Consider the following 16,385-nt stretch of genomic DNA (forward strand, 5'->3'; position numbering starts at 1 on the left):
ATTAATCCCTTTATCTCATAGCCCAGGCCCCACATCACATGGGTTAGGACCTCGGCCGAACCCCCCTTGTGGGCCTCACATCACATGAGTACCCTCTCACACGAGCCACCCGCATCACATGGCCCGCCCACCAAGGTGTCCCGTATCGGTATCGGTTGGCGTAACGGTGCCCTCCGAAACCGATACGGATACGGGGGCGTAACGGCGATACGGAGGCGTAACGGCCCGTAACGGCGCAATTTTTTTTTTTTTTTTGCCAAAAAATATGAAAAAATATTGATTAAATCCGGAATATTCTAAGCATTCCAAATATGCATTCATTTATAAATTGGAACATGTTTATGGTGGTGTAACGGTCCACTCTTTGGTGAGAAGTTGTATCGGACTGTCTGATTAATTTTTTAACCAGGTAACTTGAATTTGACTACAAAATTCATATATTTAATTTTTTTTAAATATGTAATTTATATACTTAACAACTTGATATTATTTCTCCCAATAGTTCTTTAAAAAAAAATGAAATTAAATTCAGGTAGATGACGTTACCAATTTGGGGCTGATTTGGAGGACCAATCTATTCTCCAAATCAGCCTCAAATTCATGTCATTTATTGTCATTATCCTACTTATAAATTGGTGGACATTTATTGAATAGTGAATCATAAAAAATAAAAAATAAAAATCAGAAGGCCCTATTTTAAAAAATAAAAACTCACAAATTAATAATTAAAACTATTTAAGTAATTTGATTTTGGCATTGTGAGTTAACAATTGCAGTCCATAATTTAATTGTCAAATTTTAAGTTAATATATGTCTCGTGTACAATTTTTTAAGGCTTGAATTAGGAGGGACTTAGATGTAAAGTGCAACACACGTGTCAAAGTTTTTTGGGCCCCACCCGTGATGAATATGTTATATCCATAACGTCCATTCATTTTGCCAAATAATTTTAGGGCATGATCCCAAAAATGAGGCACATCCAAAGCTCAGGTGGATTGTACCATAAAAAACAACAATAATTAAATGTTCACCATTAAAAATTTATTGAGGGCTAGAAAAGTTTTAGATCAAGCTAACATGTGTGTTTTCCCTTCATCCACGTCAATGTGACCCAATTAATAGGTTAGATTGAAAATAAACATTACAGTGGACTTTAAGAAAATTTTAATAGTGAGCATTCTATAACCATTTTTTCCTATGGTGTGGTCCACCTAAGATTTGGATATTACTAATTTTTTGAATCCTGACTTAAAATGATGTGGCAAAATGGATGGACGATATGGATAGAAAATATACAGCACAGTGGGCCCACTCAGGTCTGATCACATTGGATGGAAAATAAACGTTACTGTGCGCGTACGAATTATTTAACGTGGAAATCATTATCTTTGTTGCTATTTTTGGTGTGGTCCAGATGATCTCTGGATATAAGTCATTTTTTGGGTGGTGCTTTAAAATGATCTCTGAAAATAGACGAACGGTGTAGATGTAATAAATACATCACTGTGGAGCCCATATAACTTTGATCTCCTTTGAACCATTCGTACAACTCGGAGCTCGAGGAGTGTCAGCGCTCGTCTTCCCGTGACACGTACCTACAGCAGTATTAAAAAAAAATGGGGAGAGAGAGAAACGAAAAGAAAAAAAGAGGGAGAGAGAGAGAGAGAGAGAGAGAGAGAGAGAGAGAGAGAGAGAGAGAAGAAGAAGAAGAAGAAGAAGAAGAAGAAGAAGAGGAAGAGAGTGAGAGAGAGCAGCTGCTCGAGAAGAAGAAGAAGAAGAAGAAGAAAGAGAAGAAGAAGAAGAAAAGAAACGAAAAAAAGGTGAGTTTTTTTTTTTTGTTTTTTGTTTTTTTGTTTTTTTTTAGGGCCCGTCATAGCCGTTACGGGTCCGTAACGGCCGTTATGGCCCGTAACGGCCGTTACGGTCACAGATTTCCGTAACCGCCGTTTCAACCCCGTATCGCATAACGGGTCCCACCGTTACCGTAACGGCCGATACGTAACCGATTTGGGATACCCTGCCGCCCACCCCAAGTGTGTCCCCGCATCCCACAGGCTACTCCACTCGAGCCAGGTGTGAAAATGCCCCTGCATTACCGTGCCAAGCAAATAGGAGGCTGAAGACCAAAGAAGGCATAACCCAAGAAGTATTCAGACCAGTCAGAGTGGCCAACCAGATTTCAGCAACAAAAGGGCAATGAATGAAGATGTGATTGATTGATTATGCGTTCTTCATACAAAGCAGGCAAATGTTACTTGTTAGGCAGAAGCATGCCTCGTCTTTGCATATTGCTGATTGCCCTTAATTAAAAAAAGAATATTAGGTGAAGGGTAAGAAAACATATGACAATTTGAATCAGACAACCACAACGTGACACACTAAGGGCTAAGGAAACTTCAAACCTTCAAATATTAGTTTACGGAAGAATGTTTTGTTTTTAAGAGGCATGTAGGTGATAGAAAGCTCGATTAGAGATGAAGTTTGATGGAAAGGGGTTCGGAGTGGTGGTGCTTTGGATGGATGGGATCATGCCCCAAGATCGATTATCTTCACTATTGCATTCTTCCAAGATTGTTGGGAGGTGGTTAAATGTGGCGTTTAAAAAAAATTTATGAGAGGGCAAGATTGAATAGGAATATGCCTTGGGAAAAAGAAGGAAAAAAAGAAGAAGATTGAATAGAGGTATAACTCCATTTTCAAACTCTCATCATGATGATTGAAGGGGCCTTGAATTCAAGGACTTGAGGTTGATTAGTTTTGTTGGAGGTAGAAATTTCATCTAATGATTTGGAAGGTGGTTCAAAAGCCCAAAATGTCGATAGGTGTTGCACTGAGAATCTGGCCCTCAGAAAATGAAGGTACAACTTTGGGAGCTACAAAATGTGCTGGATGGACATGACTGATTGCTAGAAAATATTGGAAATCTGATAGAAATGGCTTTTGGTTTCAACCAGTGTTCGAAATATCGATACTATCGGCCGATATATCGGCCGATATTATCGTTATCGCACCCCTGCGAGACGAAACCCTCCCGATAACCCCTGGAAGATACCAAAAAACCCAAAATCCAAATATCGGCCGATATATCGTCGATATCGCACGATATATCGCCACAACCGACCATTAAAAGCTGCGTATATGTGAAGAATCATTAAAAAAAAAAATCAGAAAAAAAAAAGAGAAATCGGAGAGTACCTGTAGGCCGCAGCGAAGATCGGTGATCGGAGGTGGGAATTTTTCGGAGATTCTGGCGAAAAATTAGACCGGATTGAGGAAACCTCGCTGCAAACGTCGCTTCGGAACGCATGCTTTCGTGCGTGAAGGAGAGGGAATGCGAAGGAGAGGGGTGCGGATGGGCGAAAATGGAGCGCGCGGATAGGTTAAAATGAAATGGTAACGCGTATTGAGTTATTCGGTACACTCTCATCGTACTGAGCAAACTCTGTTGGGCCCACTGTGAATTCATGTGGTTTATCCACACCGTCCATACGTTTTTCCAGATCATTTTATTGGTTGAGCCCAAAACTGAAGTATATCAAAAGCTCAAGTAGACCATACCAAAGGAAATAGTGGAAGTATTGATTTCCACCGTTGAAACATTTCTAAGGCCCCGGTGATGTTTATTTGTCATCCAAACTATTCATAAGATCACGCAGGCATGGATGAATGGAAAACACAAATATCATCTTGATCTAAAACTTCTGTGGGCCCCGAGAAGTTTTCAACGGTAGACTTCAATTTACACTATTTCAGGTGGTGTGGTCCACTTAAAATTTGGATATGATTAAATTTTGGTTTAAAGCCATAAAATTATATGATAAAGCTGATGTACAGAGTTGATACAGTGCATGAATGACAGTGGGACCCACATAACTTGGTGACGCAATGTGCCCCGTCAATGACGGGCGTGGGATTGCGTACTGAGCGTAGCACGCTCTTATCTTACTGAGTAAACTCTGTTGGGCCCATCGTGATTGTATTTGGTTTATCCACACTGTCCATCCGTTTTTACTGATCATTTTAGGTGTTGAGCCCAAAATTAAACCATATCCACAACTCAAGTGGCCCACATTACAGGAAACAATGTTGAATGAGCATTGACCATTAAAAACGTTTTGAGAGCCATAAAAGCCTTGGATCAACCTGATATTTATTTCTTGCCTTCATCTGGGTCTTTAGGACCCAATCAACAGATGATGTCAAATAAACAGTACAGTGGGCCTTAAGAGGATTTTAATGGTGGATATCCAATCATTATTGTTTTCCTGTGGTGTGGTCCACCTATGATTTACATCCCTATAATTTGTTGTGTCAATCCTAAAATGATCCGTAAAAATGGATGAACAGAATGGATGAAACAAATACATTATGGTAGGGCCAACAGAGCACCAACCAACATTTAATGCTTTGTGCATTTTAATGCAACCATGCTTATTATTTGGATCTGCCTCATTTTTGGATCTGCCTCATTTTTGGATCTGCCTCATTTTTGTGCTCATGCCTAAAGATAATCTGAGAAAAGGGATTGACGGCTTGGATGTACAGATACATCACGGTGGGCCCGCCCACAGAACTGCCCGTTCGGAACTAGGGACGGGCGGGGCTAGTACGCAATCCGCATCCGGACGCGGAAGATAGGTTGCGTGGCCAGACTGGCTACTGAAGTGACGCACCAAGTTCTGTGGGGCACACCATGATTAATGTGTTATATCTACACCGTCTATACATTTGCCTATATCATTTTAAGGCATGAGACAAAGAATGAGTCAGATCCAAATCTGGAGTGGACCCCACCACAGAAAACAGTGGGGAGAGGGACGCCCACTGTTGAAACCTTCCTAAGGTCCACTATGATGTTTATCTGAGATCCAACCTGTTTATAAGTTAAGACAGACATGAAAGAAGGGAAAAAACAAATTTCAGCTTGATTGAAAACTTTTGTGGCCCTTAGAAATTTTTAATGGTGGGCGTCCCTTCTCCACTGTTTTTTGTGGTGGGGTCCACTCGAGCTTTGGATCCGACTCATTCCTTTTCTCATGGCCTAAAATGATATCTCCAAATGGATGGACGGTGTGGATACAACACACATCATGGTGGGCACTATAGAACTTGGTGACGTCACTTCGGGGTCCACCATGTCATTTTTTTTCCATATGATATGCTGCAAATGTAAAATCCACTGTTCATCCGGTGATCCGTACATACAAAAGCTGCCTGATTAAAAAACTATGGTATGCCACACCAATGGGAGGAATGTAAAACTACTTCCAAATTGAGATGGAGATGATGATTACGAGCCACCACACAACTTTATGTGGGTCTAGACCACAACTAGTCCCCATTATTAATATGTATATTTCTCAAAATTTACTTCTTTAGTTCTTCTTTTGCTTTTCAATGAATTCGTTGTGTTTTCATACATGACTATGATATATTTATAAATATTATGCATCCAATTTAAATATAATTGCATTAGTTTAGTTAAACATCGCATAGCATAGGACCCTATACAAAGGAAACTTATTATGTGCATATTTTTTTGAGATGTTATAATTTAAAAGTGTGTATTAAGGGCTTTTTTAACAATCCCCAGAGTTTTATTAAAAATTTCAACCATTTCCTCAATGTTTCCCCATGTTTCTCAAAAAGTGCGATAAATTATGCAATACAAACGATATATCCCGTGCGATAACCGATACGTATCTGTATCCCAAGGGTGCGATACATAGTGCGATACCGATATTTCGAACACTGGTTTCAACAGCAAGAGGTATGAAGTATGATGTGTGAATAGTGACTACTAAATTATGGAGCCTTCCAAATGGCCAATGGGGAGAGTAGGGACATCTCATGGAGTGCAGGTAGTATGTTAAGTGAAGCTGTTTGCTACAAGGATTGGGTATTTGGGTTGGAGATAGTGTGGTTTTGGACCATATTTGGTAATGGAAGGAGGCCCTTGCATTTAGCTATCCTACTATTTACTGCTTAATCCTTCTTCAAGGAGTGTAGACCAAGGATTGCTATGAGATCCTTGGGTGGTGTTGCTGTGGATTATTGTGCTTTCTCAGACTCCAAAGGACGATGACATCTGGGATTTCAAAGACTTGAGGGTTCTTTTGAATGTGTCATTATGGACTCAAATAAACTTGAATTGTTACTAATCTGAGGGATCCTGTTGTATGTTAATGATGCCTTGGCTGGGAAATTTTGTCTAGGAGAACGAACTTGATAGGGAACTCTTCTAGAAAAGAGGGCTTTGAAGGTTTCTCATAATTTTATTCGGAAGATTTTGAGGACGTGACTGTCCCATTTAACCTTTTTGAATTTGAACTGCTGTAAATATTCTTTCTAACTGTCCTTTTACGGTCACCTACAGATGAGTTACAATTGTCCTGTTAGGCTGTCACCTTGCTCCATCCAGAATTGAGGTCCAGGATTTGGCAGGTTGGATTGACATGTATCTGCCATTGATGGTTGTTGTTCTGTAGTGACACATCCTATGGGATGGATTTCAGCTTTTCCCTAAGGGCCTTTTTAGGTTTGTTAAAAGCATGGGAAAGTAAATAGTGTTTCTCAAGAAATCTTATTTCTAGGAAATTGTGGGAAAGTAAACATAGTTTTTGTTGTTTGTTTTTCACATGATTTTTCTAGAAAATTTCGACCTATTTTCGAATTTGTTGTTTGGCAAAACAAAAATTTTCTTAAAAAAAGTTTCCTAATAGTCGTTTCCCTGTTTGCTTTTTTCACAAGATTTTCCTAGAAATTTTGGACCTATTTTCAAATTTGTTGTTTGGCAAAACAAAAATTTTCTTATTTATTTATTTATTTATTTATTTTTCTAATAGTTATTTCCTTGTTTGTTTTTTCACAAGACTTTCCTAGAAAATTTGGACCTATTTTCAAATTTGCTGTTTGGCAAAAAATATATATATATTTTTCCTAAAAACAGTTTTGTAATTGTTATTGGCATGTGTCAGATTATCACATTTAGCACATGTGGGACACTAGAAAATGAACAACTGCACGTGGCATACACAACATATGTGGGGCACTTGAAGTTGAATTGTGGCATGTGCGTCACATGTGAGGTGCTTGAAGCTTTATGGTGCCACATGTGGCACAAGAGACACATTAGCACACTTGACATGTGGGCACTTAAAGCTAGAGGGTAGCATTTGTGTCCATTGGCACATTCGTACATATGGCATATATGGAGTAATTGAAGATGGGCAAAGGCACGTCTCACATTGGCACATGTGGGCTGTTTTGCACATGTGGGGTGCAATGGATGTGAATTTCTAGTAATCCCTGGTTAAAGGGCCCCCTTATAACCCCCAATGTGACGCAATGAAAAGTCACCATACGTTCGTATTAGATGTTGGGATGGTAATGCGAAAGAGAGTTTCCCCTACGTGAAATGACCATGCCGTCCTTTCCACAGTGGAGCCCACATTTGACGCATGCACATAAGGGTATAATGCCATTGTCCAAATCATGCGTCCTGTAATGTCTATGTTCATCTTTGTTCTGGTATAGGGATTGCCACATGCAGGGGTTACAGGGACCAAATGGCACGTTGGCGCACATGTTAAGGCTATGGCATTGTCGTAATCATGGGGACCAAATCGTGTTGGGGTGTACATTACAATATGTGGCACATGTGAGGTTATCGAAGGTGCATGGTGACACATTTGGGTTATATGAACCAAATACGGGGGTTACAGGGGCAAAATGTGGCAAATTTAGGGTTTGCAAGGACCAGACGACACAATTGGTGCACATGACGCCGTCATAGCATTGTCTAAATCACAGGAACCAGATCACATTGGGGTTTACATTGGCAAATGTAGTACAGGTGAGGCTATTAAAGGTGGATGTTGGCACATTTGGATTTAACTATTGCAAAACTCATTTTCCTTCTATCTTGGGAAAATGGATTTCTTAGGCACAGAGGTGGGAAAATAAATTCATTAATTTTCCAAAAAAGAAAAGTAGGAGATTGTGTTTCCCATAAATTCCTACAAAGAAAGGCTTCACAAACAAAAAAAGTTAGTTTCATGGGAATTGGTGTTTCCTTTCTTTTCTTTTTCATGATTCCAAACCAAGGTGTCCCGTGTTTGTTACGATACGGCCGTATCGGCCGATACGTAAAGGTAATGGCCGACACCGTTACGCGATATGGGGTTGAAATGGGCACCCCCCGATTCTGTGATCGTAACGGCCGTTATGGGGCCATTACGCCCGTTATAGGCCATAACGGCCGTTACGTCCCCATAACGGCTGTTACAGGCTAAAGAAAATTGGAAAAAAAGAAAAAAATAGGGAAAAAAAAAACCATACCTTTTTTTTTTTTTCCCCCTTTCTTTGCTTCTTCTTCTCCTCCTCCTTCTTCTTCCTCTACTTCTTCTTCTCGGATTGCTGCGGCTACGGCTGCGGGCCTTCTTCTTCTTCTTCTTCTTCTTCTTCTCTCTCTCTCTCTCTCTCTCTCTCTCTCTCTCTCCCCCTCTTCTTTCCCTCTTTTTCTTTACAGAATCTACAATTCAAATGATAATATCTTGATTAGTGTTATTTTTTGGTGCATATTTATGATATATAGCTGCTGTAGATACGTGTCATGCGAAGACGAGCGCTGACACTCCTCGAGCTCCGAGTCGTACGAACGGTTCAAAGGAGATCAAAGTTACATGGGCTCCACAGTGATGTATTTATTATATCTACACCGTTCATCTATTTTTAGAGATCATTTTAGAGCTTTACCCCAAAAATGAATCATATCCTAAGATCGTCTGGACCACACCAAAAATAGCTGTGAAGATAATGATTTTCACAATTAAACAATTCATAGGCCCCACCATAACGTTTATTTTCCATCCAATCTGTTCATAAGGTCAAAAAGACTTGAATGAAGAGGAAAAACAAATTTCATATTGATCCAAAACTTCTATGATCCCAAAGAGGGTTTCAACGGTAGACGTTCAATCCCCCACTGCTTTTTACAGTGTGGTCCACTTGATAATTAGATCTGTATTATTTTTCGTGTCAAGCCTTAAGACGAGCTCGTCAAATGAAGGGACAGTTTAGATATAACACATACCTCATGATTAGACCCACAGGACTTGCTGACGTCAAATGAATGGACTGCGTACGAGTTACGTAGCACTTCGCACAAGTTAATAAAATGTACACATGCCACAGGGGCCCCACCATGATGTATGTATTTTATCCATGCCATCCATCCATTTTGTCACATCATTTTAGGTCGTGATCCAAAAAATTAGTAAGATCCAAATCTCAAGTGGACCACAGCATGGGAAACAATGGTTATAGAATGTTCACTATTAAAAATTTCTTTGGGTCCATTGTAATGTTTATTTTCCATCTAACCAGTTAATAGGGTCACACTGACGTGGATGAAGGGAAAACACACATGTCAGCTTGATCTGAAACTTTTGTGGCCCCAATAAATTTTTAATGGTGGTCATTTAATTATTGTTGTTTCTTATGGTGCGGTCCACCTGAGCTTTAGATCTGCCTCATTTTTGGGCTCATGGCAAAATGGATGGACGGTGTGGATATAACACATTCATCACGAGTGGGGTCCAAAAAACTTTGACACTCGTATGCTACACTTCACAATCCAAGTCCTACCTAATTCGGGCCCTTAAAAAATTGTACACGAGACATGTATTAACTTAAAATTTACCAATTAAATTATGGACTGTAATTGCTAACTCAAAATGCCAAAATCAAATTGTTTGAATAGTTTTAATTGTTAATTTGTGGACGCTTATTTTTTAAAATAGGGCCTTTTGATTTTTTTTCATAATTCACTATCCAATGAATGTCCACCAATTCACAAGTGGGATAATGCCAATAAATTGCATGAATTTGAGGCTGACTTGGGGCATGGATTGGTCCTCCAAGTCAGACCCAAATTGGCAACGCCATCTACCTAAATTTAATTTCATTTTTTAAAAGAACTATTGGGAGAAATGATATCAAATTGTTAAGTATATAAATTAGATATTTAGAAAATTAAATATATGAATTTTGTAGTCAAATTCAGGTTATCTGGTTCATAAATTCATCAGACAATCCGATACAACTTCTCACCAAAGAGTGGACCGTTACACCACCATAAACATGTTCCAATCTATAAATGAATGCATATTTGGAATGCTTAGAATATTCCGAATTTAATCCATATTGTTTCATATTTATTTGGGTTTTTTTTTTTTTTTTTTTGCACTGTTACGGGCCGTTACGCCCTTGTATCACCGTTACACCCCCGTATCCGTATTGGTATCGGAGGGCACCGTTACGCCAACCGATATCGATACGGGATACCTTGTTCCAAATAGGCCCTAAAATTGTTCAGCTATTAGCAACTCTACTCAAAGGCAAGGTGTTCCGTAACGGTAACGGTGGCCATAACGGCCAACATCGTTACCTTTACGATACGTGGCATAATAGCTGTTATGGCCCCGTAACGGCCATTATGGTCTCCCTTTTTTATTTTTTTATTTATTGAAAAAAACCCTTAAAAAACCTGTATCTGCCCCGTAATATTGATTAAAAGGTATGAAAAACCTGTATATGTCTCGTAATAGACCATTACGGGGCTATTATGACCTTTATAGGGGATGTAATGTGCCGTTAATGGCAATTATGAGTCATTTTTTCCATAACGGTTGTTACGACCGTTACAACCCCATGACGTATAACGGTTGCCACCGTCACCTTTACATAACAGCCTTTATGGCACACCATGTTTAAAGGAGATCCATAAATCCTTGGAGAAGGGCCACTGGATAATGATCTGTGCTAATCACACCTTATTTGTTTCATGTGCAATGGTGGTTCTTTTTTTTTGAAGGGTAAATGAAAATTTACTAATAAGCTGCCTAGCAATAGCTAGAACCAACAAAGAATACAAAAAAAGAAACGAGAAATAAAAGCATTGGTCTGACCTAGGAGGGAAAAGACTTAACACCATATGCCCTTGCCGACCATTCCAACACATCCCTTTTGATTTTCCAAACAACTTCCTCCCATGGCCCTGATTTGTTATGAAAACGTTGGGCATTGCTCTCGCCCCAAATTTTCCAAAGAAGAGCTAGGAGAGAATGGCACTAGATTGAATGGATTCCTTTAGCGAGCCGTGCCAGGACCATAATACTGATACTATTGAGTTTGGGTTTACCTAGCTTACTCCAGAAGCTTTTAAAATGTACATCCACACTCGATGAATGCAAGGACAGTGCATGAATAAATGGTCTATAGTTTCTGCATCAGTCATATACAGAGAGAGTATATATTGGGAAGGACCATAGCACACCTTTAGGGCCTGTTTGTTTTTCAAAGAAATGGGAAATACCTGGGAAATAGTAATTATTACAATTTCACTGCGTTTGAAAATTCATGGGAATTTGTGCCTGTGAAATTGGTTCAAAAGATGTAATTTTAATTTTTGAACTGCAAGGTAATGCGAATGGTATATCCATTCCGTCAGTTTGTTTTATTACAATATTTTGGAGCATGAGACAAAAAATGAAGCGGATCCAACACTCAAGTGGCCCACGCCAAAAGAAACAGAGGCCCTACAAAGTTTTTAACGGTAAGGATTCGATTCCCTTTTTTGTATGACGTGATCCAATTGAGTATTGGATATGCCTCAATTTTTTACTCATGCTATGAATTCAACTGGAATAATGGATGAACGGTGTAGATAAGCGAAATGCATCACAGTGGGACCCACAGATATTTTGTAATATTCTTGGTTTTCGTGTCAAAAAGTAAGTAGTCAAATCAGGTAAGTTGTAAATGTACGGGGAAGTAATTATTACTTTTTTACACTGCATTTACCATTTCACCGAAAAATCAGACACGCCTTTACAGATTGGAAGAGTGGTTGATCATAGCTGTTAATGTATTGTGGACTCTTTGAAAGTAGGGGTGGCAATGTGTGGGTCAAGATCAGCCCGAGTCCCACCTCTTTACTTTCTATAATTGAGGCCTGAGCCCGACGAGTTTACTAGGCCAGACCACTGGGCAAACTCCTAAGTGCAAGCTCGGGTGACCTGAGTCTAACCCACTCACAAGAAAAGAAACGAAGAAAGCTATTGGGAAGGTTCAAACTTGATATCACCTGCATTTATTCATGCAACTGCACTGTTGAAGTAGGCAAACACTTGTTTGTACAATAGTTAATGTTTTGTGCATAATTATAATATATTTGGGGGGGGGGGTCGAAAAACGATCACTTTTTTTTTTCTATTTAAATCCACCTTTCTCCTCTTTTTCACTTTTCTCATTCCAAAAACTCTCCTATATCATTTTACTACAGATTTGGACCTCTTACTACAGCTTTTAAGATTAAAACAGTGGATTGAAGTTATTTGAGCAAATAGAATCTTTGAGGGCCTTTTTTCAAAAAATTGAAAAAGCATTATTTATGCCTTTGTTTTTTTAATTTCTAGTTCTAATGCTTGATTGTGATGTGTAAACATTAGAGACATAATCATATTAAGCAATTTACTAGACAAACCGATACAACACTCTCACCAAAGTGTGGACCGTTACACTACCATAAAACATGTTCAAAACAAAAAATCAATATATATATATATATATATATATATGAAATATTTACATTATTCTTGAAATTTGTAGATATTTTTTCAGTATTTTTCGGGCAAAAGAAAATTTTCAACCGTTACGGGAGTTGTAACGGTCGTTATGCCCCCGTATCGGCCGTTATGGCCGATGCCCGTATCGTTAATGGTGGTGACCATTATGGCCACTGTTACCGATACAGAATACCTTGAGCATGACCCATTTCCTTAAATGGGCCATGTTGGCCTAGCCCAACCAGAAAGCAGGTAAACTCCCCTCGAGCCCAGCCTTTAAGTGAGTTGGTTGGGATGATCTGACCCATTCCAAGCCTTATTTGAACGTTCTGTTCTAGGATAACTGGCTTGTTATCAAGTATACATTTTCCTGAGCCATTTTTGTTGGGCTGATCCGACCCATTCCGAGCCCTATTTGGATGTTCTGTACTGGGATAACCAGCTGGTCATCAAATATACCTTTTCCTTTTCCATTAGAAGCTTCAAAGTCTGCTTATTTGCATTAACTCTTGCAGTCAACTTCTGGTTTTCCTTATTGGTAGCTGTGCAATGAGAAAGTGCCATGTAAAGACAAATTGCTCATAACCTTTACTATGAAACGGTTTGGCTTCTTCGATGGTATGCAGTTCATGACTGGATTGTGCATCTTTTTTGGAGACTCCACAATTTCAATGGGTTGATGTTGGCATGCTGATCACCTGGTTTCATTGTTATCATTTTGTTTTCTGAGCACCAGGTATTAGAACTTTATTCACTGCCTTTGAGTTAAGCTGCTCAAATTTAGTCTGGACACGAGAAGAGACCAGAGATGCCTTAAATTACTCCTGCTTACTCTTTATGGTTGGAAGCGTGATGTCTAATTGATAATATCATGTAACATGAAGGAACCTTCCCTATTATATTCATTTGGTCATGGTAACTGCTACAATTCTGTCTTACCAGAATGATTAGACAAGCACGGCATGGCTGAGTCAATTATGAGGCTTTTAAAACGGGGTTCTAAACATCATCCATAACTGAGTTGACTCAGTCGACTTGTCTCAGTTTTAGCTGCAAACTAATGTTTCATGACACCACTGTGTTTCACCAAATCAAAGCAGAATGACTCCATGTGACTCATTTTGGATTTGGTTTACTACAAGCAAGTCAACACTCAAAAACTGCCATTTAAAACCATTTTTTAAATTTAATATCAAAGCATCTGTGTTGCATGTCATTGAACCTACCATAGTTGAGTTAGCTGATCTGAAAAACCAGCTGCAAATAAGGTCCTTTAAAAAAAAAATTAATCTATTGCAACGTTTGTCTATATTCTTTTAAATACATTATTATTGGGAAACCACAATTGGATCTGTGCTTCTGCCCACACATTTGGATATTTTTATTCTATTTCCTGCACCCAAAATTTTAGATTTGGTTCACTTGTCTTATTTTACAGGTAGGCGAAAGTGAACCATTCGTATCTGAACTTTTATCTGGCCTCCCAACAACGATTATAGATCTTGAGCCTCACCAGATTCATTCATTTTATGAGTCGGTATGTTGCCATTACATTAGTCTTGTGCACATTGGTGTTATGTGTTTGGAGTAAGGCAGATATCTAATCTAGTCTTGAGTACTTATTGCTTTGCATGTTTTCAGGTGGGTCATATGATTCAAGCAGAATCGGATCCACAGAAGAGGGATGAGTATCTCCAGAGGTTGATGGAACTTCCGAATCAGGTCACCGAATTTTGTTTGGATTAGATTTCAAGTGTCGGGATTTGCTTGATGTTAGAACTTCAAAGTTCGTCATTTCTTTCATTTGTTCCCTTCCCCTAGTTTTCATTAGTGTCAAGCACAATCCTCAAGAAGTTGCTACTGATAAGTTTGTTGTCTAATCTGCAGAAATGGGCCGAAATTATTGGACAGGCACGCCAGGATTTGAACATTCTGAAGGATCCAGATGTAATCAGAACTGTACTTAACATATTGCAGGTACTCCTGTCTAAGCACAATTAGATGGTAGATTTTGTTAGCTTCCTCATGCTGGGGAACAAAAAATTTAAAGCTTAGAGATCTCACCGCATGTATCGGATGCCGATATATATATATATATATATATATTATATATATATATATATATATATATATATATATATATATATATATGTGTGTGTGAGAGAGAGAGAGAGAGAGAGAGAGAGAGAGAGAGAGAGAGAGAGAGAGAGAGAGAGAGAGAGAGAGAGAGAGAGAGAGAGATTAGCAGGCTTCGCTGCTTTTATATAAGATGCCCAACCCAAAACACTACCCTTAACTTTGCTAATAATCTCTTCCACTAAAGGGCTTATGCAGAATGGAATTTTCTATCGTATAGTGATGTTAAAATCGGTCTCAATGGGATTAAGAAACCCCAAGTTAACATAGGGATAGGATATCAATAAAGGGAAATCACTTGCATCCAAAGGGGATTGAGGAGAATTTTGGTTTTGAGGGGAATTAGATTTTACGGAAGAAAAAGGGTATTTAGGGTTATGAGAGAAGGGAAAAACTATGAACAAGGAGTTGTGATGCGATGAGAGAGGAAGCAAAGGGGACCAAATCCACGTGCTAGAGGGGCCACACACGTGTGGTTGTACAACAGTCTGTACGGTTGTATGGAGGATCAGATTCGTACACAATCGGGTGGGGTTTGGGAGTAGAAAGGGCTTGGCTTAATGGATTTGGGTTTTGGATGCTAGGGGTTGAGATTGGAGAGGGGAAAAATGAGAAGGGAGATGAGTTAAAGAAGATACCTTTGAGAAAGAAGTGAGCGAATAGTCTTGGATTCACTCCAAGGTAGTTTCCTCTTGAGGTCACGCCAAGGGGATGGCTTCACACCATTAAAAGAATTCCATTCACAAGTGTATAAGAGAAAATTGTCAAAATTTTCATTCAAAATGCCATCTCCATTAGGGTTGGACATCCACTCTGCTTTATATTTCCAGATTTGGAGTTTTACAAAAAACAGGTTAAGTAAAATATGGTTTGCTATATACCCCCAAGTCATTTATTTCAAAATACCCCCTACTAAAAGAGAGATGAAAATATAGTCCAATGAATCAACTAACCGAAGTACACAAGCATAAAATAATCTAAACCATCCTAAGAGCCCGATGGGTCCTAACGATGTCCATGATCAAGACAGGCCACACGATTAAGTTGCATCCAATGGTCCAATCATGTAGTCCTCGCGATCCAATTGTCAAAACTCGACCAAGCTTTTCCTCCCTGCAACCCACAAGCATCTTCCCAATGTGAGGTCTTCGATGATGCTCGTACATGTTATGCGAGGTCTTCAACTCCACCTCTAGACTCGAGCGGGTACTCACCTAGCCATAGGGAGACTAGGGCCCGCCTTCTCCTGATATGTGCATAAAGGCGTGCTTAATGTGACGTCCCCATCAAGAGCTCTTGTTCCGAAAGCTATGGCTATTCCGATCCTCCTCTGATATCTTGCCATAATAAGAAGTCTTCACATCTCTTTCCTAGTTTTCCTCACCTCACCCTTGTGCTAGGCTCACAAGAGGTCTGGAATAGACTTTGGCATCACTCAAGTGGTATGGAAAAGGTCAAGAAAGTGCTCCCACACCTTTCAAACAAAAGGGCTATGAATGAAAATGTGATCAATCGTCTCCATGTTCCCCGTACACTTCAAATAAATATTAGGAAGGACACGGGATCTCTTTGCAGATTGTCAATAGGTAGCACTCTCTTTCTTCCCACTAACCATCCAAA

General features: G+C 39.3%; 1 protein-coding gene across 1 annotated transcript in view; it reads left to right on the forward strand.

Annotated features, from left to right (window-relative positions):
* LOC131221319 (protein EXPORTIN 1A-like) overlaps positions 1-16,385 on the forward strand; it is a 100,801-nt gene that overhangs the window by 50,267 nt on the left and 34,149 nt on the right. Inside the window, exons 20-22 of the mRNA XM_058216536.1 lie at positions 14,068-14,166; positions 14,271-14,351; positions 14,517-14,606. Of these exons, the coding sequence (XP_058072519.1) occupies positions 14,068-14,166; positions 14,271-14,351; positions 14,517-14,606 (270 nt within the window). The remainder of the gene's footprint in view (positions 1-14,067; positions 14,167-14,270; positions 14,352-14,516; positions 14,607-16,385) is intronic.

This window comes from Magnolia sinica, chromosome 12 (assembly GCF_029962835.1).
Source record: "Magnolia sinica isolate HGM2019 chromosome 12, MsV1, whole genome shotgun sequence".
NCBI classification, from domain to species: domain Eukaryota; kingdom Viridiplantae; phylum Streptophyta; class Magnoliopsida; order Magnoliales; family Magnoliaceae; genus Magnolia; species Magnolia sinica.